Source organism: Pagrus major, chromosome 20 (assembly GCF_040436345.1).
Source record: "Pagrus major chromosome 20, Pma_NU_1.0".
In the NCBI taxonomy this organism is placed as follows: Eukaryota; Metazoa; Chordata; class Actinopteri; order Spariformes; family Sparidae; genus Pagrus; species Pagrus major.
Window position 1 is genome coordinate 9,624,960 of NC_133234.1, and position 26,320 is coordinate 9,651,279.

Here is a 26,320-nt window from a genome sequence, read left to right on the forward strand (position 1 = left end):
CTCTTGGAGGGGTGTTCAGTTGGTTGCATCTGCACCACACTGCTAGATGCCACTACATTCTACACCCTGCACCTTTAACCAGGTAAAACTTTAAATGAGATTAAAAATCTCTTTTTTGAAAGTGACCTGGCAACAACGATGAACACAAACAATACAAGCAGACAACTGTCACATACTACAAATGAATGAACACAGTATCCAGCTAACAAGGCAATAGTTAAAGTTAAGTTAAATAATGAAAAAAGTTATGATCCATATCCACGTACAATTTTCTAAAACTGGACTTGAATTCCCCCATGGTAGGGACCAAAATCTGTAGAACATTGTACTTTTTACTCCACCATATTTATTTCATTATAACATTCATGTCATTTTTCAGATTAACATTTTACATAAAAAAACAAACATATGATACATTATAAAATACAACGCATAGTTATCTCCGTCCCCCTCAGATTTATCTTGGGACACTTTGGAGGGCCCAGACCCCAGGCTGGTAACCACAGGCTGGTAGTAGTAAACTGTAATTTATTGTATTAACAATCAAATAATGTCATATATAATGATATATGGGTCTGTCACAGGGTGCATTTTTCTGCAGAGAACAGTTGTTCTCTTTTTGTTTGTTACATTTAGCTGATAATACGTCTATACTTTACCTAATTAGGATCTTACATGCAGGACCTTGATTGTAATTGAGTATTCTTACAGTGTGTTATTTTTACTGAGGGATCAGAGTACTTCTTCTGTCACTGCATAGTTGTTATAAACAGCCGGAAGAATGTGTAGCCTACCTGTGCAGGTAAAATAAAATAAGAGGATATCAAACTCACAAACAACCAGGGGCCCCTAGTTACAGAAACACACAGGTCCCTGTGATAGAGTATGTTTGGTAATATGATTTAGACTACAGTACATTACAGGATATATAATATTTACTATATATTCAATTCTAACTCTACCAGATAAAGGTGCGTCACATCGTTTTTCATTTCCTTACTAAAGCTCAGTTTGATGAAAATCATCTCCATTATTCTGTGTTTTTTGGGGATTAGTGTCATTTTGGTCAGATTGGGTCGCCCTAGTCTTCACTGGAATGCCTTAAAACCACATTCCCATGTCGGATCAACAGTCTTGATCCGCAGGAATGGACATGAAAAGCTTCGCAGCTCCACACTCTGAAATTCGGAGTCTCAGAATGTTGACACGGTGAAATGGTGCCTACCTAAACCTCTCTGTCAAAACTGCAGCACCAAAGCCTCTCAGAGACCTATGACTGTTCAAACCAGAGCAAAAACAATATCATAATTTATTTATTGATTCGTTCTGTACATGTGAACTTCACTTTAAGGTTGTATGGACAATAAGCGGACTTCTTACAGTAGCCTCTGTGAAAGAGTCTCCATCGTTTAGCGTCATTTTGTCCATCAGACCCCGAGTAGAGAGGGGCCTAGAAACTAGAGACGGAGGAATTTCCTCCGGCCGGACTATTTGTCCGCGTCCCCCCGGGGATCAACAGTCCTGACCGCAGAGGAGCTGCCGCGCCGGCCGCGCACAAAGACGCACAGTGTCTTTCTCTGCCGGTGTTGTGCCAAAGTGCGTTTTCCCCTGAAAAAATGTGTCTCCTGGCCAGGAACAGTGAGAAAACTACTCTCCACCGGCTCTCGTGGGATTAAAAGACATTACATCGCAATTTCTTCCCCCCATTTTCTACATTATGTTAATGTTGTCCTGTGCGTAAATGTTGATTTAATGACGTCTTGGGAATGACAAAAACCTGCTATATGATATAATGTGGAAAAATCACACTAACTTGTTTTTGTTCAATTCTCACATTTAATGACATCCGACCTGAACATGGAGCCTACAATGTTAGCGGATTTTTTAAACGTTTTTCCTTTTGACGCTAAAATGCGCAAAATACACCAAAACGTGTCCACATGATTGGATAATTGAGCAGTTCGGGTATTAAACTCTCAATTTGGATTTTCTAGTATTCAAGCGTCCATCGGTCACCATTACAATCACTCAATTAAAAACGCGCATGTTAAAAATCCTAATCTTTGACCGTTTACAGTAAGTACAGGAATCCATTTTACGCACGGACTCACCTTGGTTTCGTCGTGGTTCCGTCCAGCGGCTAGTCGTTTACTGGACGCTCACTCTCTCACGGTCTCTGCTCCCTCTGCCGCTCTTCCCCTGGCTGTCCCCCATCCAAAACAAACTGCGTTTATCCCCTTCATTCACTGACACTCCCCCCGCAGCCTGCACACACACCTCCCGCCGCTGGAGTCTGCACACTGCTCCACTGAGCCTGTCAAAGGAATAACTTGCTGCAAAATAAAGTTATTGAGCTATTTCACCTCACTGTCTCGCTGAAGACTCAACTCTGCAAATCACACACACACAAACAAACACACAGAGACGAGAAGAGCCAGGGGTTGTTAGATCAGTTGTATTTCAGAACAAATCAACAACATATCAGTTAAACAACATATATCCAGTCCACATGGTCTAATGTTAATGAGTATCTAAATGCCATTAAAGTGTATTCCATTCTCATCCCGTTTCCCTTTCATGCTCTATCACATCGCCGGCACATGAGGTAACACACAGCAGCTCAACTTGTGCAACACAAAGTCATATAAGAGCACATTTTGTTTCAAGAAGACTGATAAACATGAAAGATAACAAACAGGTAAATGCGATCGTGGTCCCCTGAGCTCTGCAGTGGGTCGCACACACATGCTGTGTTTCCAGGCTCGTGGGTGAGTGTGTGTGGGGCTCCATTCCTGCTCACAGTCTGATGCACACAGTACTCTGAACTGACTGGACTTTATGGACAGAGGTATGATGATTGTGAGTGGACAGGATGTCCTAAACGTGTGTTTTCTTTCGCCTAGCCATAGAACTTTTCAAATAAGATGTGTAAGAAACAAGCAAACATCCTGCCGGTAAAATGTAAGAATAAAGTCAGCTCTTTATTTTGCACTGACTTATTTTGATTTATAGTTTTATCGTTTTTGTTCCATATGATTATCATGAGTAATTGTCTTGGATTTCCCATTTCTGTCTCAGCACTCCATGACAAAGTTTTCAGAGCGACAAATTTCATGTGAGATGCAGGTCTAAAAATCCAGCAAATGTGAATGCTGTAAATGTTATTCTGTTGATGGAAACATTTCCATTGCTGTCTCAAAAACAGATGCATTGTTTTATAGTTGTTTAACAGGGAATCTGACACATCATTAAATGCAAGGCAATATGTTGAAAAGGTGCTGGATTTGTTACAGTAGCTCCACTCAAAGTTACAATCATTTTTTAAATCAACCTCAAAGGTTAACTGATGTGTGTATTTCTATATTTTTATTATTTGTATCTCTATTTTCTATAAAAAATATAAGTCACAAGCATAAGTAGAAAAATAAAAATTAAGAGATTCTGGACAATATTTGTCAAGCCTTCATAAAATATACAAATCAAGAGTGGAGATAGGTTAAGTGGTCGTCTGAGTTCAAGTGTAAAGCGCCCCTGTTGGATCTGTTGCTGAAGAGATTAATGTCAGTACAGTGTGTGTCTGTGTCCCAGTGTTGCTACTGGCAGTGGTTGATCAGTGTTGGTTGTTGCACTTCTTCTCCAGAGCAGAGCTCAGCCTCTCTCCGGCACTGCTGCACGACTTGAGTGCTTCGCTGTTCCTGCAGATATTCACAAAGAATATAAAACAACAGGTTACTACAAACTGTTCCAAACTACATTCATGCTTTTATTTACAGTTTTCACAGTGCCAGAGAAGTAAGCCAAAACTTGTGAAAAGATCATCCTACTTCGATATGATGGTGTGAAGCAGCGAGGCGTGGTGCTGTGAGAAGTATTCCTGCTGGACGGCATGCTCCAAACACAACAGCTGACCTGGGACCAGTGACACCTTTTTCAACTTCCCCTCTCCCTGAAACACCGAATGGAAAAGTAGAAACCTAAATAAACTGAACTTTAACCAATATTAACACTATTTAATATCAAACGGTGAAAGACAGGGAAGAAAACCCAGCAAGGATTAACGGTGCCCTAAAGAATAGCAGATGTGATTGAATGGATCAGTTGGTTTTATCTTTTTAACTATGAGACAGGATAACATCATTGCGAACAAAAGAAATGAGCAGTAAGGTAGAGAAAGTGATGTACGTGGATAGAAAGTGCCAATGAAAACAAGATACAAATCAGATTTAGCAACTACTTAATAATATGACATAATAAACACAAAATGATAATAACTAACTAAAGAAAACACATGTGAACAAAGTCTCTACAGTAGAGGAGGATTCTTCAGCACCTTGGAGAGAGCACATCACAGTGCTCTGGTGAATAAAATGTTCTGGAGGGAGACGCTGAACACATCATTTATCTTCATACATGTGTTGTTGTCACATCCTGTTAGCAGGAATCACTCTGACAGTATTACATGAACACAAAGTGTTCTGCACGTTATGGTAAATGTTGACAGTCTCACATACGAAGTAGACCAGATAATATGAGTTATTACTGTATGTGTACAACTTTTATGTCACTTGAGTTTTTCCTATTAAAGAAAATTGGTGTCACATTTAAGTAATACAACATGAGAGTTGCAAACTATTCTAACTCTAATTTTACAGTTTGTGAACTGATCAATTTATAGTAAAGTGTGTATAGTTTAGTGTAGCTATATGCTTAGTGGTGGTGATGTTGAAGTCATGTGAACGTGGAGTAGTTTGTTCATAGCTTAAACGTTAGCTTTTTACTTCTGCCAATTTCAGTTACGCTTCAAAAATCCTAAAAGTGGTGTTCATCTGTGAGGATTATCATGCTGAACAAAATATGCAAGTTTCATAAACTTGTGTTTGCCCCAGAGCTTATTTTCAGCAATAATCCAAAATCCCATAGGCTTTTTGTCGAGGGAACGAGGGTGATGCTAATTTCTGGGTGAGCCTACAAAAATATGTCTTCCCTGCAGCACTCTACAGAAACGATTTGTAGACCTGACATTAATGTTTTCTAGAGATTGGGGGATTTTCCAAACTGAACAAATGCCGAACATATGAACACAAAACTGACCTACGAGCTCAATCTTGTGGTAAATAAGACATATGGTGAAAAATAAATGTTTTTGCTACTACGTCCTAAAGCTTCACATGTACTTTTGTTTTAAACAATAGCTCATAGTCTATAAAAGGCCCACTGTGGTTCCTGATTTATTTTCATGAATAAAAATATTTCAAAAACAGAGCAGGGGTACTTGTAGCAGCGCTGTACCTTGAGGAGTCCCATCCGGACCAGCAGCGTGGAGAGGAAGCAGTAAGACTGGAAGGCTGAAGCAAAGAGGAGCTTCTTTAACACAGCATCTGTGGTGGGACACAGTGATTTAGGACAGTCAACAAAGATGGCAGAGGCAACTCTCACAGCCAGGATAAAGAAAAGTGTTTGAGCAACTCGAAGAACAGTTCATACAACAGTAAAATTTTGTTTGTTTTCAGAAGTAGCAGCGTTTTATTCACCAGTAGTTTCAAGGACAGCTATCTTGGTCTCTGGTTCCTCACTGTACAAAGAGGCGATTTTCAGAAGGACATCTGCTGCCATGTGTGGGTCAGATGGATCCACCTGATTAGAAAAAGAGTTTTATTAACAGGTCATATCAATACGCTTGGGAAAAAAACCTATTCTTGGACAATGCATTTAACCTATTCCTGCATACTGACACTTCATTCCCTTGTTTTAAATTCCTACCTGTCGACTGAGGTCTGTCCTCATCTCTCCCAGCTGAAGGAGTTTCTCTGCAGAGGGGCAGGTGAGGAAGGACATGATCTCTGCCTGAAGGAGGACACAAGGTCACAGTCAGAAACACAGCAGGAACCCTGAACTAGAAAAACTGTCTGGTAAATACATTAACATAAAATGTGTCTATAACATATTTAAGGTGTCATCTTACTGGGCACTGTTGTTTTTCAGGACTGTCTTCTTTTCTTATGATTCCATTTTCCTTCACAATTTCATTGTCCTCCTCATCGTCTTCATTACAGTCATCACTGGCATCATCATCATCACCGTTTTCATGGTCGTCATCATCTTCCTCCTCATCCTCATCATCAGGTTCTCCCTCATCATCGCTGTGGTTCAAAGATACTTCAAGTTATTTGTACTGAAGGAACCAAAAAGAGCTTCAGGAAAGATTAGTTTGATTGCATGACGTTAAACACACACACATTACCTGAGTGATGACAGCATGTCTCCTTTGTCCATGTTCTCCATAGCTTCTCTCAGAGACTCACAGCCCTCCTCTCCCAGACAGTTACCTGTTAAAGTCACATAAAGAATAATTTTCACCACCTTTACAACTGCTGATATTTTAGCTAATTCCTTTGAGCTAATTCCCATTTCCACAACATTTTCACCATGTTTAACTATTTTCCAAGAATATTTCTATTCGTTGAAAACAAATTCCATAACTTCAGCAGGATTTTCATCAGGGACCCTCATTAGTTGAATTATTAGTTGATTAGTTCACTAGAAAGATTAGTTGGTTCAAGTTATTTTTATTTTATTAATGTACACATTTAAATTACGTACTGACATAATTTACAGTGAAATGTCATGTCTTCCTCATCAAAAAAACAATCATCCCTTTCTAATGTTAACAGTGCCGGTTAACTCTTGTGTCTGAGATGTTTGCAGCCACCTAACACTAGGGGGCCAGTGGCTTTTTAAATATGGTTTATGATATGGATTTAATTGGCTCTTATAACGCAAGCAATATTTTTTCAAATGATATAATAATGAATAACAATCAGTGTACGTACCGTTAAGATCGACTTTCTCCATATGAGGTTTGTCCATGACAGCCTGAGCCACCACAAGTGCTGCTGCCTCTGTGATCTCACCAAAGGACAGATTGAGCTCCTGAAGACAAGAAACAGAACAGAGCGCTGTGATTAGGCTGTGGAAAGAGAAGACACACACAGATATAAAGGCTGGACTTTGATGGTGAACTGACCTTGAGGATTGGTAGTCCCTCTCTGAGCACTGCGGCGAGGGCGATGGCTCCTTCAGAGCGGACCAGGCAGTCACCGAAGTTGATCACTTGTACATTCCTCAGGTGTCTCAGAGCCTAAATATCGGACAGAAGACAACATGTACAGAAACAGTTTGGTTTAAACACACTGGCTACATTTCTGCTCTACTTATAAGGATTATGTGACCAGGCCTCACCTGTGCCATGGCCAGCGTTCCCCTCTTGGTGAAGGTGTTGTCGTTGAAGTTGAGGACACGGAGCTCTGGGTTGTGTCGCATTGCTGAAGCTAACGCCATCACGCCTGCGTAGTTGATACCATTCTGGGGCATGTGGACTTCTTCCAGGCTGCCGATTATCTTACATGGTAAAACAGAGATGAATGTCAAATGTCTTGTTTTGTTTGACCAACAGCCTAAACTGCAAAGGTTTTAAATGTGCAGTGAAAGGAAACAGAGAAGCTGCAAAACCTCACATTTGAAAAGCTGGAAATAAGGAATGTTTGGCGATTTTGCACAAAAAAATGACAGAACAATTACTTGATTATTAAATAGTTCCTCTGTTTATCAACTAATCAAATCAATTTCTGTTCTATTTGAAATGTTGCCTCAATTATCAGATGGTGTAAAAGTTAGTGTTTCATGTTTTCATTCTCTAAAAACATTAATGACACATATTAAAAAAAATACAGTGTAAATGAAGATTTTGCCAATATTATGAAAAAAAATATTTGAATGGAAAATACATTGTGTTTTTCTCAATTGATAATACTTTTACTGTAACTGTAAATACACCTATATTACTAATATTTCTGAAGCTTTAAAATAAAAAAACTGATTTGTTAATCTGCTGTTAATCTGTGCATTAGTGCTTTCTACCTGGAAGGCCTTGGCCAGGGCACGGGCTCCTTCATTTTCCAGGCGGTTCCTCCCGGCGATGAACACTCTCAGTTTGAGTGGAGCTCCGTGCGCTGATGACTGTCTGTGGCACTCAATGAGGGCTTCAGCCAGGATCTACACAAACCATAGATACGAATCAGTGATGCAAGTCTTATTTTCTCCCAATTTGTTTGAGGACATCACAAAATTACTATATGAAGTTTGATATTTGGAGGTGCATGTGAGATATTAAGGCATTCAGCGCTGCTGCGGGCTCACCTTTCCTCCTCCGATCCCCATGCCACAGTTATTGAGCTTCAGCTCCCTCAGCGTGTGGCAGGAAGGGCTCTTCAGCAGCTGCTCGATTCCCTTCACACCATCCGGCCCAAACGCGTTATCGCTCAGGTCCAGCTCAGTCAGTCTGGCCCCTGAACTCATTAATGCACTGCCCAGGGACCTCTGATAAAGCACAGAAAGGGAACATGTCAATCAGAAATATATAATTCACCAGTGTATGAATGTATGTGTACATAAAATCCCATAAAAACATGTGGAAATTTGAAGAAATGTGTATGCATCATGCAATCACACAGAATCTGCAATTCTCACCAGGGCTGTTGGGATTTCAGAGCGCAACCTTCCGGTGAACATGTCACTCCAGTAGCATCTCTGAAAGACACAAAGAGCTGTAAGAAAAGGAAAAGGTACTAACAGGAATGCTGAGTTTCCTTTGCTGAAAAAAATAAATAAAATAGACTGATAGTATCTGAAAGTATCAATACAGTAAGATTTATATTGTATTGAGCGATGGTACTTTTTGAGCTCTGACCAATTTGTGTGTATTTATTATGTCTTTTATCTAAACAAACACCTTGTTTTGTTATTTATGTTAACACTTGACACTGATGTGTCTGAGAGGTTTGTTAAATGAGATGGAGCACAGCATTGATGAAACATCTGAAGGATACCCAGCCCCAAGACTATCAGTACTGGTAATACCTTCACTGGTCTTAGGCTAGTTAAGGTAAAGCCAAGATTGAACTGAGGAGTACCTGGAGCAGGTCTTTGTTCTCCAGAGCCTTGGCGATAGCCCTGGCAGCATCCACTCCCACAGTGTTTCCCTCCAGGCGCAGAGCTCTCAGGCCCTGGTACTGCTCTATGTCACGGACCAGCTCCTCCACTGTGAGCACAGATAACAGGTTGTCAGGTCTGAGGAGAAGACAGGGACCAGCCCTGATAACACAGAGCTAAACTATCTCTACTGCATCTGACCTGATGCTGCGTTGTCCAGCTTCAGTCCCTGGCCTTTAAAGCTCAACTCTCCATCCCCGACATGGGTCTTTGAAAGAGCATCCGCCAGCTGAGCGATGTCATCTGAGGCCATAATGACTCTGTGGTACAGAAGTCAGACAATAGAGGAAAGGATCAGGATTTAGTAACTTCCTGAACATATGAAATGACAGAAATGGCTTTTATTTAAATCATCTAACTATAGCCGAGATCGAAAAAAAGTCATTAAATGATAGTTGACTCATTAAAAACAGATCATTATCTGACATCAGTAACGTTAGAAGAACTATCAACAACAGTCAGGGAAGCTATTTAGCCTCACCGGTGCTAGCTAACAGAGGGACCAACACGAGTAACATTCACAGCACCGGCTCAACTACAAGTGCTCCATAGCGTGTGTTCTCGTGTCTGTCAGCCATTACAACAGTCACACAGCTCACGGTGAAGCACTGAATCTTACCACTAAGTGTATTTTCCAGGGCAGTGGTAGCGACAGGAACACACGCTGCTCCTCCGAGTAAGCGCGCCGGTATTGCTAAATCATGTGACGTCATGCTGCCCCGGTTTCTTTCTCGTGGAGTCTGTTGACGTCAGTTCAAATGAGTCTACAGGTGGTTTGGCGCCACCTGCTGTTACCTGTGCGAACACAGTCATCCCACTTTGGATTTATTATTAACTGATAGATATTTTAATTCAGGAACGGATTAAAATTGTTCATTCATTCAGGTTAGTTCCGACACCGTGACTAATACTATTTAGGGAAGGAAATATTAAAGTAATTGTATGTTTAATTGCACAGTAAAACCACACCCTGTATCCTTAATGTAATAACATGCAAGCAATCCCACTACTGATAAGAATCCAACAATGTTTAAAAAAATTAAACCTATGATATCATGTTATTTTACAGGCTATGTATTATATTCCTGGCTTGGAGATCAGTATTTGTAATACGACAAACTGTATTAAACCACAACCTGTAATAAACTGTACTCTTGTAGAGTACACACTTGCTTTTTTTTCCTTTTCTTAATCTATAAGACATTAACATTTTGGTAATAATATAGCAAGGTGCATTTTATTTAAACAGGCATTTTGAGTGCAGGGCATATAATTGTAATGGAGTATTGTTACACTATGGTATTACTACTTTTAAAAGGAAAGAGTACTTCCCACACCTCTGGAGGAGACCGCAGCACATCTGGTGAACACTCAGCCCATCCTACACAGGGACACAGTTTCTGCTGCCCTCTCGTGGACACACTTCTCTTTGAAACTTGTTGCGAGCTGCATTGGCCGATGGACACAGCTAGCAGTTAGCTAGCTAGCTAACGTTAGCCAGTCAGTATCTAGCAGAAGTCGTAGCGCAGAGAAACTCGTGCTCCGTCCACATACCAATGACAGGGACACTAAACACACAAATATGCGCCGGGATAGAGACTGATATTTGGCTGGCTGCTTTTTCCTTTCTTTATCGCCAACGCTCTGTGAAGCTATCTCTGTTCTGAAAAAACTTAACTCTCGGTGAGTTGCCGTGCTATGTGAGGGCTTTAGCTGTTAGCCGGGGCTCTACTAGTAAATCAAGTTAGCCAACTTACCTGGTAGCTAGTTAATCCTGGGTTTGTATGCATTGTAGCCACATATGTCAGCTAAACAATCAGTCTTTGTAAACAGTCAAATCAACGATATAATGCGTGTGACTTCGAAGGGAGGCAAATATTTTTTGAAAGCCATTTTCGTTTCTTTAACGCTAGCTAAGCTAAGTTGGTGATTAGCATTTAGACTGAGTGAGCGTGTAGCGTTAGCCGGCTAATCCTACATACCGGTGGGTAAATTCATGTAGCATTAAACACACTTACGCTATTAACAGCCAGCCAGGTGCAAGTTGTGTATTTTGCATGCATTACTGTTGGTGTAAAGTTAGCGTTTGGTTGAAGTTGACAGTCTGTAAGCCTGCAAATTACACGCTAACGCTAGCTAAGGCTATCATTTCCTCAACATTATTGCTGCTTGCGCTTTAAATCTGAACCTAATGTTCACGTTCAGATGCCTCCTGCCAACAAAATCTGCAATTTTTTGCGTCAGATGTGTCGTGGAGCACTGTCATCCTTAAATGACCAACTGGGTTACGTTAAGCAGTAGCCAGCTTCACCGTTAGCTGTCCCCGCTGTTTTATTTACGCAAGTCCGATGGTTGCATGGTGTGATGTAGTGGCAGGCCTTTGCTTGTGTAGGACGACTGCAAGTAGTTAACAGGTTTTGCAAACGTTATTAATAATTGCTGAACATAACGTTGTCCACCAGGAGACTAGAGGGGTACGTGGATTATCTGTGCTAAAAGTGGAGATTCAAACTGTTGCGAGTCAATCCTGTCGTTACACCCTCAGGCTATGGATCCTGATCGACAGAAACGAAGAGAGGAAATTCAGAAAGCAATGAGCTTCATCCAGTAAGTTAACAAATCATATGGGATTTTAATGTCTACTTTACAACCACTTGTACTGTCTATGGAGACGACTGACAGCCTTCTTATTTACTGTCCACAGGTCATCATTGCCCTTCCCAGAGCCAGAGAGTTATGAGGTTTGCATCGATCCTTCTTATTCTCAAAGATGATGTCCTTTAACCCCCAAACTATGTGTAAATGAGCTCAGCCTTGTCATTTATCTTGTCCTCAATCTTTTTCTCTCTTGCTTCTTTTGTTCCCCTCTTTCTCTTTCTGACCATCTCATATTACCTTCCTGGTATTTTTGATGTCACCCTCTCCCTCCCTCTATCATCCTCCTCATTATTAAATCTCCCTGACCTCCCTCTACGCGTTCCCATCAGGCATTTCTGACCCAGTTGGTGTGTAACTTGTTGGACGAGGGCAACGCTTGCTTTCGGGATGGGGACTGGCGCCAGGCGAGCCAGCAGTACGGGGAGGGGATCAGTGTTGCCCGTTATGCTCAGGCCGAGGCCCTCGTCATCCCCCACGAGCTGCTGGAGAGCCTGTATGTCAACAGGGCTGCTGCCTTCTACCAGACGGTGAGAGAGAGGGATGAAAGAGGGGATGTGTGGCTTGCAGATGCTCATGTGGACAAATTGCAAACATAGTAGGGTAGCACTGCAACTACTGATTATTATTATTATCATTATTTATTAATATTGTCAAGATATATTGATTAATTGTTGATAAAATGTAAATAAATAAATTTTAAAAAAGTGAGAAAATGCTCATCACAATTTCCCAGAGCCCAAAGTGACGTCTTCAAATGACTTCTTATGTCCAACTTACAGGCCAAAACCCAAAGAGTTAATTTACCACCATGAATGAGAAAGAAAAGCAGCAAATTCATACAATTAAGAAGCTGGAACCAGCAAATGTTTGACTGAATGACTGAAACAGTTTATCGCTAATCAAAAAAGTTGGCAACTAGTAGTTAGTAGTACTAGTACAGCTGTACAGTAGGAAAAGTTTGTCAGTTCGACTTATCATTGATCAATTGCTGGTAAACCAACAAAGTAAACAGTTTTTAAATTTTGGTGCAAAATTTGATGTAGTGTCCGAGTAGTTACTGTACTACTACTGTACTGCACTTGTTTTGTCTGCCATCATACTGGATTCAGGGTGACATCAGACAACACATGCTGAAATTGGCAAGTGAATCTAACACTAACCTGGTCGCTAATGTTATGAACCTAAACAAGCCAGCAGCTCTTACCCTGACTTTTGTGGGGTAATAGCCATTTTAATCCCAGGTCGCTCCTCCCCAAGTGCAGAACAAGTTTCCCCTGATGCTATTATGCAGGCAGGGGCACCCTCGCTGCGTCCTAGGTTTAGCATGGCCAAGATGATTGGGATTGTTTAAAATAAATGTAATCAAGCCAGGATTACCAGAATGACAATTGGTGTAACAAGACCTTTCTCCATCGCTGACGGATGGCTGGAGAAAGGTCGGGTTATGCAAGACTAGGGTTGGAGCAAGGAGCCAAAATCTTTTTCTGACAGAAAACAGTGGTTTTAATGGGAAATGCTATAATTAGAGACACAGTATCTGTGATAGTGTTGGGGTGAACTATAGGCTTTTAGTCTGTGAATGTGGTCTCATTTGTGGTTGTTGTATCAAAGTATCGTTACCAGTTTGACAGTTCTGTATGGATGTATCCCTTTTACCAGCAGGAAAGTCTTGCAGATCCGGTTTTCCTCTTGCATTAGACTCGTTGTTCCTTTAAACAACACATTACCTCCAAACCCCTTTGTACTCATCTTACTGTGTATCTCTTTTTGATTTTTTTTTGTCTCAGAGGGAGTATGAGCGGGGCATTCAGGACTGTGACAGTGCACTGTGTGTGTCAGAGGGCAGTCGTCGGGCTTTGTACCGCAAAGCGCTCTGCCTGAGGGAGTTGGGACGACTAAGAGAGGCCTATGAGTGTGGAACCAAATGTCTCCTCACAGCACCACATGTATGTCATCAACAGTAAACAAAATGTCAAAAAATCAATGCAAATAAATGACTTTTTCCTAAATCATCTTGATGTTGTTAGAAATTACCTCTCGGTATTTCCCCCAGGAAATTAGTTAGAGGAGATGGTAAGCGCTTTAGCAGAAATTTGGCATAGAATCATGAATCTCAGTGTCAGTTTACATATTGGGTCATGGATATGATTTATTTGATAACTTGGACTACAATGTGTTTCTCATAGTTTACTTCTAAGTGAGTGAAACTTGTGTTTGGTAAGTGGGGTCTTGTTTTTGTGATCCATCTTCCAGGACAGGCAGGTGAGTGAACTGGCCCAGGATCTGGCCAATAAACTGGGTCTGAAGGTCCGTAAAGCTTACGTCAGCCCACAGACAGAGTCAACATCCACAGACGGGGAGGGTCATGGGGAGTCTTCCCCACCCACAGGAGAAGTAGGTGCTGCTGTTGCAGTGTAAAGTTACATACTTGGTGACTGAACGAGAAGCTAATCCTGTCTTGTGTTTTTTCTCTTCAGATGTCCTCCAATGGGCTGGAGTCTCTGGGTGACACTGGACCAGGTATGACAATCCTCCAACTGTTGTTCTGCTCCTACCCAGACTGCCATCTGTTTCCCATGTACATTTCCTTCTCTACATTGCTTTTTTTTCATCCTCCTCAGCCGACCTGTCAAGTGCGCAGTGCATACCTGCTCCTTTGGCCACACCCATCCCAGTCAGTGATGACCCAGCGACCCCTGTGGTGAGCCCCTGCACTGACCTGTCAGAGAGCCCCAGCAGCCAGGCCCTGCCTCCAATGCCGTACTCTGTCCCTGTGTCGGAGCACATGGAGGATTGCAGCAGCAGTGTCATCAAGGAAGAGCTCGACAATCTGCTGGAGTGCATTCCCAAGAAAGTTAGTGAGGTGAGTGAGTGATGTGCTCATTGATTTCAGCACATCAGTTGGTCTTTTGTTGTTGGTAATCTGTAAAAAATTAGCAGGGCACATGTGTGTTTTTAGTGACTTTAGTTGGTAGGCCCTCTTCATGAAGTAATCTTTGCCACTGTCTTCTGGTCCAGAATCCAGTCCAGGGTGCTATCCCAACCAACCTCCCCAACACAGCAGTGGGTCTCCGGCCTCCGTACTCCCCGAGCCTGCCGGCCCCGTCACCTCAGCTTCCCCCAGCCTTCTTCAGCACCTCCATCAATGACATGGCCCCTCTGGAGCCTTACTCGCCGCTGGGCCAGCGGGACCAGGGCTCCACCCAGGCGCAGGACGCACTGGGAGGCTTCCCCAGCGATGGAGAAGGGAAGGGAGTCGCTGCTGGCGGGCTGGACTCATTGTCTGAGTACACTCTCCCTGGTAAGTAACGAGTTAAAGTCTCAAGATGTTCTCGAGAAAAGTGTTGCGCTTACTTGTGTTGACATGTTGGTTGAATTGGATGGCAGAGAGATGTGTATAATGTTAGACATTTTAAATCCAATCAATAATATATTGTTTGTGAGTTGACAGCACAATAACTTGTTGTACTAAATTACTTAGAGCACCTTTTTTTTCTGCTCAAGTGTATGCCTAGACTCTGACTTTTAGCTAAGCACACAGTATTGTTGTTAAAAGCAAAGATTATATATATAGATTATATATATCATTATATAAAACATCTAGCTGTAACTGAATGCTGGTTTAAAGACACACAAGACCATCACAGTTTGTCTTGTTGTATCACTTTGATCCAATCATCCAGTCTTAGCTTGCTCATCCTCAGTTCCCAGAGCACAGGTCCTAAAGAGCTGACTCGAACCTGAGACGTGCGTCAGCAGAAGACAGTGAGTCAGCATCATGACAATATGTCTGACATCAGTGTCCTTGTGTCTTGGTCTTCAGGGGGACGAGTGTGTCACAGCTTCATCCCTGGAATGCGCAACCACAGTGCTGCACATGCAGTGAGTAACAAACACACACTCATAAACATAAACAGTGTCTCATTAGTTTAATATTTTGCATCATGTCTTGCAGGGCAAACTGCTTTTTTTAAATTTAAAAATTTCTGATAGGCCACTAAGTAGCCATTGTGTTTAAGGTCATATCTCCATGTCCGCTTTGTCTTCCTCAGAATGGTCCAGCAGGGACCAACCTGTCTCTGCTCTCCAGGAATCCTCTGGCAGCCACACATGAGTTTCGGCAGGCTTGTCATGCCTGTTACAGCCGAATAGGTTTGTTCAAGTTGCTGACTTCTGACTCAGTTTGTATTTCTTGCCTTTGACCAGCGTGTCTTTTTCTTCATTTTTGACAATTGTTCATGATGGGATGTTGCAGCATTGCCATCTCCTTTGGCACACCAGCTGGGTTTGTTATATTTGAAATATCAAAGTCCTGTTTGTGGATGTATGTTAAAGTCCTAAAAAATGTAGCTGTTGCTTGTTTTACAGTGTAATTTATGCATCTCCTTCCTCCTTTTTCCCTCAGGTCCACGAGTGATGGACTACAAGTATCAGCCAGAGGCAGCACACCGCTGCAAGAGGGATGTGCTGCTGTGCCGCCTCAAAAACACAGATGATCCCACGTGGAAGAGGATCCGGCCACGGCCTGCACGTAACAACTTTCTGGGGGCATTTGTACTCTGTAAAGGTATGTAAATATGTCAATAAAATACCTAAATGTATGTTGAAGGAGGGAAAATCAATTTGGGAAATGTCAAAAAAAATTGTTTATATTCTGTTTAAGTCTCTTTCCCTGGGTTCCACAGAGGTGCAGGAGCGTCAGGAGTGCCAGTATGGGGAGAACTGTACGTTCGCTTACTGCCAGGAGGAGATTGATGTGTGGACCCAGGAGAGGAAGGGCGCGCTGAGCCGAGAGCTGCTGTTTGATCCGCTGGGCAGCACAGAGAGAAGGGCGCTCAGTGTCACCAGACTGCTGCAGCTCCACATGGGCATGTTCATGTTCCTCTGTGAGGTGAGACCACAGTCTGTGTTTCTCTTGTTCTTTTTTGACCTCTTTCGACCAGCACTTTTTGAGCTCCAGCATCCCTGTCCTCTTTTAACAGGAATGTTTTGACAGTAAGCCTCGCATCATCAGCAAACGCAGCAAAGAAAACTTAGCAGTGTGCTCAAACCTCACAGCTCGACACCCGTTCGACGACAACAAGTGAGTGTGATGTGTGATGAGTTGTGTCTTGATTTTGCTGACAAAAGTGTTCAAAGTTGTATTAGAAGTGTGATGACACACATAGGATAAATACACTCAAAATGCCTTTTTTGTTGCTTAATGATTCCACAACTCTATGCGTTGCAGGTGCCTGGTGCACGTGGTGAGGTCAGCCAATGTGCGCTACAGTAAGGTGCGTCCCCTGCACCCTCTCTGCCAGTTTGATGTCTGTCGCCACGAGGTTCGCTACGGCTGCCAGCGTGAGGACAGCTGCTCCTTTGCTCACTCCGTTATAGAGCTCAAATGCTGGGTCCTGCAGCAGGATACTGGTAGGTGTAACACTCACATCAGGTGTCTTTTCAAGTGATGAAACATTGAAGGTTTTTACATGACTTTTCTCACTATTATCTCCTTTAGGTATCACCCATGAAGAGATGGTGCAGGAGTCCAAGAGACACTGGCAAAGGCTGGAGCAGAACGCACAGAAGCAGCAGAAGGTGAGGCAGGAAAGGGCAGTCAGACATTTAGATATCTGGCACTGTTTTTTGAGAGCGAGATCACACCTACAGTTTCACTCAGATTCTGTCATTGTATTTGGTTTGTTAAGATGCCTGCTGTCTCATCACAAGTAAAACATGGCTGCCAAATTTAATTTAACTAGATAGATTTACTCACGAGCTGCTTGTTTGTTAGATAGACTTTTGTTACAACTTTAAGGCTCATGTTTCCCTCAAACAAAATGCAATGTTACGTTTTCTCAGACGGTTGAACAGCTGTCTCATACAGTCCATCTTATTCCTATTTTTCTGTGTGTTTTCAGCCTATCCACATCCCACATCCAAGCAGCAGCAGCATACCTCCAGGAGGAGTAGGGGGGATGGGGGGTGGGGTCGGAGGAGTAGGGGGAGACGGCATCGGTGGGGGCGGTGTGAGCCCAGTGGGTGGGATGGGGGTGGGAGGGTTAGGAGCGATGGCAGGAAGAGGACGCCCACTTAACCTGAAAATGAAGTTTGTGTGCGGTCAGTGCTGGAGAGAAGGACAGGTCAACGAGCCCGACAAGAACCTTAAGTACTGCACCGCTAAAGCACGGCACAGGTGAGGCCTATATCTCACACTTGCAGCAGTCACAACAATACGACACCATGTGATCTCTGCTCAAATCTCATCCTGGGGCTGACTATCTGATCTGTGTTGCAGTTTACATACAGCTGACTTTTATTTGTGTATTTAGGGCACATTATCATCTGCTTGTCATATCACTGGTTAGTATAGTAGCGAGAGTTGAACACCAAACTCTTTGTTTTTTTCTCTGTTTGAATTCCTGTCGGCTCTGTGTCTCCCCAGCTGGACGAAGGAGCGCCGGGTCCTGCTAGTGAAATCATTTGAGAAGAAGAAGTGGGTTGTTGTTCGGCCTCTGCCCTTCTCCCGCACCTATCCACAGCAATACGACGTAAGTTCTTCCTTTTTCCTTTGGTCCTTATACCAGGGTTCGTATAGTCGTGAGTCAGAAGTCTGGAAAATGCTCAAATTTGACCGTTATGTTTTCAAGGTTCATGAATAGGATTGAATTGGAATATAATACTTGATTTTCAAAGACATAATCACTCAGGTAAACCAACGATAAACGAAACATAAAGTCGAACTTAATATGAAAAGCTGGTAGAAAAACGGTAGGAAGTGACGGTATCGATTTGCTGTCAGTATAAAATAACTCTTTAAACTTTATTTTTTGCCATTGCATTTATACTAACACTGTAGATGATAAAAGATAAAGGCTCCAAATGTCTTGAAATTTGGTTTATATACATTATATACAGTGCTTAAATTTCATTTAGAAAAACTCTACGAACCTTGTTATACACTCCTTTCTGTTCTCCGCCCCTCCACCTCTCTCACGTGCAGAGTACAGCTGACTCTGTTCTTGCCTCGGGGGAGAGCTCGTGCTGTTGTTGTTGTAAAACGCCGTACCCCTGCGTCTTATTATTCTGTAGCTGCCGATGTGTCTTTGACTGTGTTTTCATGTTGACACTGTCAATTGTAGGATTACCACATTCTAGTGATTCTAGTGACACAAATGACACTTTGTGTGAGTTGAAATCTTTGTTAGTGAGGATGCCAACTAGACATGTGTGTACAGGAAAAGTTTTAGATCTTTTACTTCAACTTGTGAAAAATAGGAGCAAAAACAAAACTGTATTGTAAGTTTATAATTTTGTTGTGTGTATTTACCCGACTCACTGGCAACAGGAATTACAACACTAGTTTTCTGACGCACTTAATCATGGCCTATAATTGACATAAACACCAACAAAGTGACATTTTCACAGTGAAGAGGGGTAAGTTGGCTAATTAGATCCAACAGTTGCAATGCTGTTGGCATCACTCTGTAACTCTTTACTTTTGCCTGTTTCTCATCCAGATGTGCGTGCATGTGATGAAGCAGAAGAAGTGCCACTATATCGGGAATTGCTCATTTGCTCACAGTCTGGAGGAGAGGGACGTCTGGACGTACATGAAGAACAACAGCTGTAAGCTCCTGGTTCCATCTTGAGCTAATGCATTCTGATATCAGCGCATTACAGCTTTGAAATCTAAAAGTGGTTTAGTAAAGAAAGGTGGTGTGTGATGTGTTCTTCACACATTCAGATCTAGATTAAACCATCATGGTACACATCTGATTTGAATTTATAATTGCATAATTTTTTTAATTTGTCATTTTATTCTAATATATAAACAAAAAAGAAGATTCGTTATGGTCTTTTTAAAAAAAATATTTTAATCAATTACTAATCATGGGCTCTGGTCCATCTATCTCCTTTTTCTCACCACCATGATGAATTGATTTTTGAAGTGCCTCCCCTACTCCACTCCCACTGATTGCTGTTCTGCGTAAACATACTCCATTCAAGTTTACAGTTCGTCTTCTCTGTACCGTCCTTTTTACCTCTGCAGTGAGAGACATGCAACAGATGTACGAACTGTGGCTGCAGCTCACTAATCAGAGTAGACGCACAGATAGCTCCGCTGTGACCCCGCCCCCAGAGGACAAGCAGGTCACCATAACAGCAGATTACACCGAAAGCATGGTGAGTGGTTATAACACGATCATTAACTGTTACACCTGCCTGGCCCTCTTTTCAGTGGTCTGAGTATCAAGAAAAAATGGAAGAGAAGATATTGATATATAGTAATGTATTGTATTCTGCCTTGTAACCTCAGTGGTTAGTGGAAACTAAATATGATTTGTTGCTTGTATTGTTACAGCACAGAATTTAATTAAGGACTTCAAGGCGATTCTGGAGAAAGATAGTTGATCGCTGAGTCTCATTCCCAATTCCCGACGCTAAGGGTTAGAATTTTGGGCCGAATACCAACCCAAAGCGTTGGTATTTCACGACCTGTGAATGAGATTCACTACCTTCTAAGGCTAAAACAAATAAGCTAGCTGCTACAGGAACTTAAGTAGTTGAAAATAAATTAATAAATGACATTCAATGCACCAAAAATCCTGTTAAAATAAATGAAGTTTTTAGTATTTTATAAACTGTGACACAAAGTAATTTTTTGTTTTAATTTGCTTCTGTATTTTTTTACTTTTGTATTAATTCCCCTATTTATTTACTTTCTCACTTAACTTTCAGTGTAAATTATTAATTTTTAAAGTGCTTTATTTTCCCTTTGCCTTTTCCCTCTATTTATTTCCCCAAACCAATTTATTTATGTATTTCTGCTTCACTCCCATTGCACTGGCCAGGTTCACTATTTATTAATTTATTGAGTCATTCATTGATTAATTTATTCATGATTTTGGCAGTTAGGGTCCTCCATACTTATACCTCATAAAATTAAAGGCTGAAAATACAAAGTCATAAAAGAACAGACATTTGCAGACCGAACCCTCTTTATAAAAGGAGACCTGTGCATGTTAGTTTATAGTAACTGACTGACATGTACGGCTTGCTCAAGTCAACATGATTGTCAGAGATTAGCTGTGTCCATGTGTTTTGTTTCAGGGAGGCCAGCGGTTGTCAGACGGGGACGATCTCTGAGTGACGCTGAGTGCGTGGAGGCAGCCAATCGCCGGTGAGCTGCAGACAGACAGAGAGACGGGCCTGCCATACCAGCTACAACCGAATAGTCTGTCATCTCGCCGGTCTGACCTCCTCTAGCATCTAGCCAGCAGTGTGAGAGCAGATTGGCACGCAACAAAATGGTTGACCCCATCACCATATACAGACACACACGAACATGCAAACATACAGCACATAATACACAAATCACAGGCACTGATAAACACAAAGAGAAGGATTTGTAAGTGACAATACAGGATTTGGCTTTAGCGTCATGCTGCAGTTACACACAGCACCTTTAGGTTCCCCCTCAGCAGATTATACCGCAGAAATTCCACAGACAACTAGTTTCGCTCTGACTAAGATAAACACCTAGTATTCCCTAGTGCTCTTTGGACTGAGTATCTCTCTTTTTTCTTTCATTTTTTATTTTTTAAATCCTCGCAGCACTGACACAATTCTTGGATGGGCGCGCTGGTCGCAGCTCTTACATTTTGCTTGGTGATAGCTCAGAACTGAATTGAAGCTTGGCACTCACATGCTTTAAAGTTTAAATTAGAACTTTGGAGTGCCAAAAATACCAAGCCCTCAGTGCTGTTGATGGCTAACTAGACTGAAGAAACTATGAAGAATTGCAAAGTGGATCTCGGTGGACACAACCAAATCCCACTCTACTTCCTTCATGATAATAGAGCAAGAGGGTCAAAATAACTTTCAAGAGATTGATGATTTTGAGCATTTCTTTTCTTTTTCCAAGGGGAGTTGTGCTTCCTTGTTATATTGTCTGCCATATTGGTAGAATGCTATGAATGTAATGCCTGCACGGGCCTTTAAAACTAGGAGATTAGTCATTTAAAATGTTGCTGTGGTTGTGGAATGTAATGCAAGTATATTTACAAGCCCAAAAACCAACTTGTGTAACGCGACAGTTTTCCCCCTCCCCCCTCCTTATCAATATAAAAAGGCCCCTTGATAGCTGGTTATGGAATCACACCAGCCGATCCTGCATGGGACAAACACAGGCATGCACACACACTCACATATTAACCTTGTAGTTAGCTGTCAAGGTGAATCAAAGCGTGCGTGAATGTCAGCTCCTCTCAGGTTGACACAAACAGAGGACAAAAAAGGTAAAGTGATCACCTGTGGCTTAAGTAAACATGGTTAATGGCTCAGAGCAATTGTTGCCAAAGCGACCGATCACATCATGTACTTCAAACTGTATTGAAAGGCAGCTGACAGAGAAGTGACTGCAGAACACATACAGATTTCTGGCTAGAGCTGCTCGCAGCATTAGATCAGTTCAGACTGCAGATGCCCATTAATAAATAATGACCTCACTTGGACAGAAGAACAGTGAAAATACTGATCATGCAGAAATCTTCAGTTGAGAGTTTTGTAATAATTAAATGAAATAAGATGTGCAGATGATAGATAATTTAATGAGTGAAAAGCTGAGATGAAATGTTTTATGCAAGAATTGAAGATCATTATTAAGAATGTATTTTTCTATAGTTTATTGTGAGAATATTTAAGATAATTTGAAAGTAAGGGCAAGTTGCCACTTCTTCAGTTGAACTGGGGTCATTATTTCACTGAAAAACCAATCATGCCCCCGCAGCCTTCAAATGGAAACCTGTGTTCCTCATATGTATCCAAGTGTTCTCTTCCTGAAAGCTAACGGTAGCCCCTAAGTTAACTCTTTCATTACGGGACACCTGCTAGCTTTAGACAGGGAAACGATTCGCACCGCATATTGTGCCTATAAACACATCAACATGTGACACGAACACACATGCGCACACACACACAGACACGCAGAGGCAGGATATCTGTTGCCACCTTGTTCTAGCCTTTTAATGTAGACAGAGACACTATGGAGGTATGTCTATATTCAAGATGCATATACACACATATTATACATATTTACAAATAATGGTATACTACTAATGATAATTGATAACTTAGCGGTTAAGCTTAATAAATATATAACCTGAAAACCTGTATTGATTACATAGAAGAACTTCTTGTTATTGAGGTATTGCTATATGACATGTATCGCTGAACTAGATGACTATAGTGAATTTTTTTTTTTTAATGATTCTTTTTATTTTGTAATTTTTCCTTCTGTGTGGGTTGTTCCAGACAGGGCTGTATGCAGATAAGATTGATTTAAGTTTCAGGCTGAATGTGTCAAAATGGATAACTGAGGGTTCGATCTTTACACTGAGAGCAGAGGGCTAGGGCTAATCAAATAAGTTAACCTTTTTTTGGTCTTTATTCACAAGTGCAGCAGCCAATCTGGATGTATAGAATATGGAGATGTTGCTGTTCTGCAGTGTGTAGAATAAAATTCAGAGGAGCTGCTCTTTATATTTCAACTATTCATCTAATTCCTGTCCAGACTGACCTCAGCTCAATGTATAAAATCACTTATTGGCTTAAATTCCCAAAATACCGAAGAACACTAAAGTTAATTGGAGCAAAGTGTGGGTTTGGATCAGTGGATAAAGAGAAAAAAACGTGTCCTAATTATCCAGCTCCTAAAAACTGACTGAGGTGGGACAGCCTGGGTTAAGCCAAAAACGCAGCTCTCAGGTCAGTTTTGCTGGTCACTCAGCAGCCATTTTGGGGATTATTGATAACGAGCCCTTATCTGGAACAGCCCAGGTATTAGCTTCTTCGAGGGATCGTATTACTACTACTCCTAGTATTATGATGAATATGATGACGATAATGATTGCTATCTATTGACTATTTCTATTTCTTCTCTATATGCTATTGATATATGTATGTTAATTGCAATGTATAACTCTCTTTATATATGTATCCATGTATGAATATAATAATTGACAGTAAATATGCGCCTGTGTATGCAGCCGTGCACAGCTCTGTCTGGGAGGCAGTGAGCAGAAAACGTGCAGCTTCTGATAGTTCATGTAAGACTCTTGAGTTTTTAATCCTACAGGTGGTGATGTCAGTTATCACGGCTGTAGGCTGTCTGTAGTACAAGACATTTTACACAGTACGATTTAGACCTGCTATATATTAATGTTGTCTGAGCTCTGTTTGTCGGCCTTAGGATTGTTTGGGCGCTGGTCAAAGGAGATTAAAAAGATAGATGATGTGTTAAAGTTTACAGTATAAATACTGTTAGCTGTCTCCCTGTTTGAAGTGTTGATCCTACCAACAGAGCTCGCTGCTCACTGCCTGTGCTGTGCGTTTTTGTTTAAATTGATTTACCAGGCTAAGACAGATCTGGAAGCAAAAGCATACATAGTAGCCTATATACTCCCGTATAGCGCCTTATTCGATATACTACACCTATAAGATGATACATACCCCTATTGTATAATCCTGCTTACTATATACAGTATATGATACCTGATACCTATTATAATATTTAGACACCCTTATAAGGTAATTTAGATAAGAGATGGTGGAGCTGTTTTTTTCTGTGGCTGTGGAAGAGTTTGCTGTGGTCAGTTATGTATTCCCATCTTGTTTTTCAGGGTGTTAGGAGAGTGCCACACACTCAAATGCTCTTTATCATTCAATTGTTTGCAAAGCAGCTGGGATGGAAAATTAACATCAGCCACTTGCCAAAGCTTGTTAAAATGAGTTTGGTCTGAAAAAGCTGACGCTTGTAAAAAAAAAACGCAAGATGGAGATTCATTTTAAAAGTTGAATTGCTGCCACTAAAGACAGTAAATTAAAGTAGAGCATTTGAGGGGAGGCTCCTCTTCCGTTGTTGGAGAACGGCCAGTATTGATGATATAACTGACACGCACAGAAAACAAAAGAAAACGGTGGATAGCTGTGCTGCATGTTCTGTGTGTGTGTGTTGTTAAACGCAGGCGAATCATGGCACAAACTAAAAGACAGACAGGTTCTGCTGCTTCATCTATACACGCAACAAGTGTCACATAGTCATTTCACTACAACGGCCTCATAAAAACTCTGTTTGCACACTTTTGAAGATGAGGAAACCAGTCTGTGAGTCCTGAAGTCCAATTGGCAGAGGACTTAAACCCTGGTGGTAAATCACTGTTTGATTCTCGTTATGATAAAACATGTTGCACATTGATAACAGATGTCCTCAGATGTGGAAGAAATTTGGCATTGCATTGCCCAATTTAAGTTGCATCTTCCTGGTCTTGTAATAATGTAAACAAGAAAACAAGACCATTTCACTTCGAAACACACCTTACAGAATAAGTATTTCTCATATGCGCAACATTTACGGTTTGTTAAAAGACGAGGGAAATCTAAGATGACGGTCCAAATTACATCACTGTTGTCCTTGAAAGGTTATGATCATGTATTAATTGTCTTGGCTTTGATCTTTATCTCAAAGTGTCCGAGCTCTTCAGGCTGGCTGCAGCACAAGGCACCTCCACCATGTATAGACTCTCCATCAATAGCTGACTTAAAAGTTATCTTTACCTGTTCTCTGACAAGAGTGGCATTTGTCTTAATCTAACCTGATTAAAAGTCTGGTTGTTACACCCTGCAGCAGTTTGATTAAATGACACGGTATTTAGCTGTAAGACATGTTTGTTAGCTCAAATGTTCATGTGACACACCCTGCCTTTTCTCCTCCTGATACAGTTTGTGTCATTTGATTCCCAGTGCCAGCACACACCTACACAGCCACACAAAAATCTTAATTTATCGATTTTCAATCAGTTAGAAATTATTGGTTATTTGACTTGTTTGCAACAACTCGGATGAAGAAACCAGGGTTGTAAGAAGTGGAAAAAACAAGGCCTCTTTTTGTACTGTATTTTTACATTTCGTTGTTTTATGCTTTGTTTTATCTTCTTGACTTTGTTTTCTCTTTTCTCCTCCCTGGTTGGAAAGTTCATGATCACACAAGTGGACCAAATCTCTTGAAAGCATTTAATAAACGGACTGTTTTAGAAAAAAAAAATGTGTCATGTATTTATCGACGCTCACAATTCACATTATGATCACAGGACCCTGACATGACGTGTTGCGGATATTATTACAGTAGTTATTCATCCTGAGTTTAGTTCATAAATGCTTGTGATTCTGACCACTCACACATGTCCAAAAGCTTGTTTTAAGTTGGTATATGTGGAAGATTTCAGTTCAGTTTACAGATCCTTAAATTTCATGGTAAGTAGGCTGTAATGTAACATGTAACATATTTGAAATGTCTTTAGATTTAACCCCAAATTACCACAGTAATTACCTCAACATGATTGAATTAATAATGTTCTGCTATTTTCCTACCGGCAGTTGGTAAATAGCTGGTAATTTATCTAAAACCTTTCAAGGAAACTTCCACCTAGTTTCTGCCCAACTTCTCCAAGTCAGTAAATTGAAATACATCTTTTAACATTTACATTTTTCCAAATTTTCCAAATACAACTTCATCAAAAATCAAGCGACTTACTTCCTTTTTTCAAGTTTCACTCCTTAATTGCATTTTGAG

The 26,320-nt window shown here is 41.2% G+C and overlaps 2 protein-coding genes across 2 annotated transcripts; one reads left to right on the forward strand and one right to left on the reverse strand.

Moving 5' to 3' along the window:
- Nucleotides 1–2,435: 2,435 nt before the first annotated feature.
- rangap1b (Ran GTPase activating protein 1b) lies at nt 2,436–9,744 on the reverse strand. Its single transcript, XM_073490410.1, has 16 exons — nt 9,668–9,744; nt 9,190–9,308; nt 8,970–9,097; nt 8,527–8,586; nt 8,197–8,376; nt 7,918–8,052; nt 7,240–7,398; nt 7,025–7,138; nt 6,831–6,930; nt 6,242–6,326; nt 5,963–6,140; nt 5,761–5,844; nt 5,532–5,634; nt 5,290–5,378; nt 3,825–3,946; nt 2,436–3,695 (listed from the first exon to the last, which is right to left on the reverse strand). The coding sequence occupies exons 2-16, from the start codon at nt 9,299–9,301 to the stop codon at nt 3,611–3,613; spliced, it is 1,734 nt and encodes a 577-aa protein (XP_073346511.1). The 5' UTR covers nt 9,302–9,308; nt 9,668–9,744; the 3' UTR covers nt 2,436–3,610.
- A 715-nt stretch (nt 9,745–10,459) lies between these two features.
- Nucleotides 10,460–25,792, forward strand: zc3h7bb (zinc finger CCCH-type containing 7Bb). The gene is made up of 21 exons (XM_073489352.1): nt 10,460–10,731; nt 11,594–11,655; nt 11,753–11,789; nt 12,036–12,233; nt 13,494–13,652; nt 13,960–14,100; nt 14,184–14,226; nt 14,328–14,569; nt 14,725–15,007; nt 15,530–15,588; nt 15,759–15,858; nt 16,112–16,273; nt 16,392–16,597; nt 16,689–16,789; nt 16,937–17,118; nt 17,207–17,286; nt 17,610–17,884; nt 18,134–18,239; nt 19,209–19,317; nt 19,742–19,875; nt 20,803–25,792. The coding sequence occupies exons 2-21, from the start codon at nt 11,597–11,599 to the stop codon at nt 20,836–20,838; spliced, it is 2,712 nt and encodes a 903-aa protein (XP_073345453.1). The 5' UTR covers nt 10,460–10,731; nt 11,594–11,596; the 3' UTR covers nt 20,839–25,792.
- The last annotated feature ends 528 nt before the right edge of the window (nt 25,793–26,320 follow it).

Coding starts and splice junctions, on each gene's coding strand:
- rangap1b (XM_073490410.1), bottom strand. CDS start 9,301: ATGGCCTCAGATGACATCGCTCAGCTGGCGGATGCTCTTTCAAAGACC. Junction 7,399..7,917: donor CCCTGGCCAAGGCCTTCCAG/GTAGAAAGCACT, acceptor TTACCATGTAAG/ATAATCGGCAGCCTGGAAGA. Junction 6,327..6,830: donor GGAGAAAGTCGATCTTAACG/GTACGTACACTG, acceptor TGACTTTAACAG/GTAACTGTCTGGGAGAGGAG.
- zc3h7bb (XM_073489352.1), top strand. CDS start 11,597: ATGGATCCTGATCGACAGAAACGAAGAGAGGAAATTCAGAAAGCAATG. Junction 13,653..13,959: donor GTCTCCTCACAGCACCACAT/GTATGTCATCAA, acceptor TCCATCTTCCAG/GACAGGCAGGTGAGTGAACT. Junction 14,101..14,183: donor CTTCCCCACCCACAGGAGAA/GTAGGTGCTGCT, acceptor TTTTCTCTTCAG/ATGTCCTCCAATGGGCTGGA.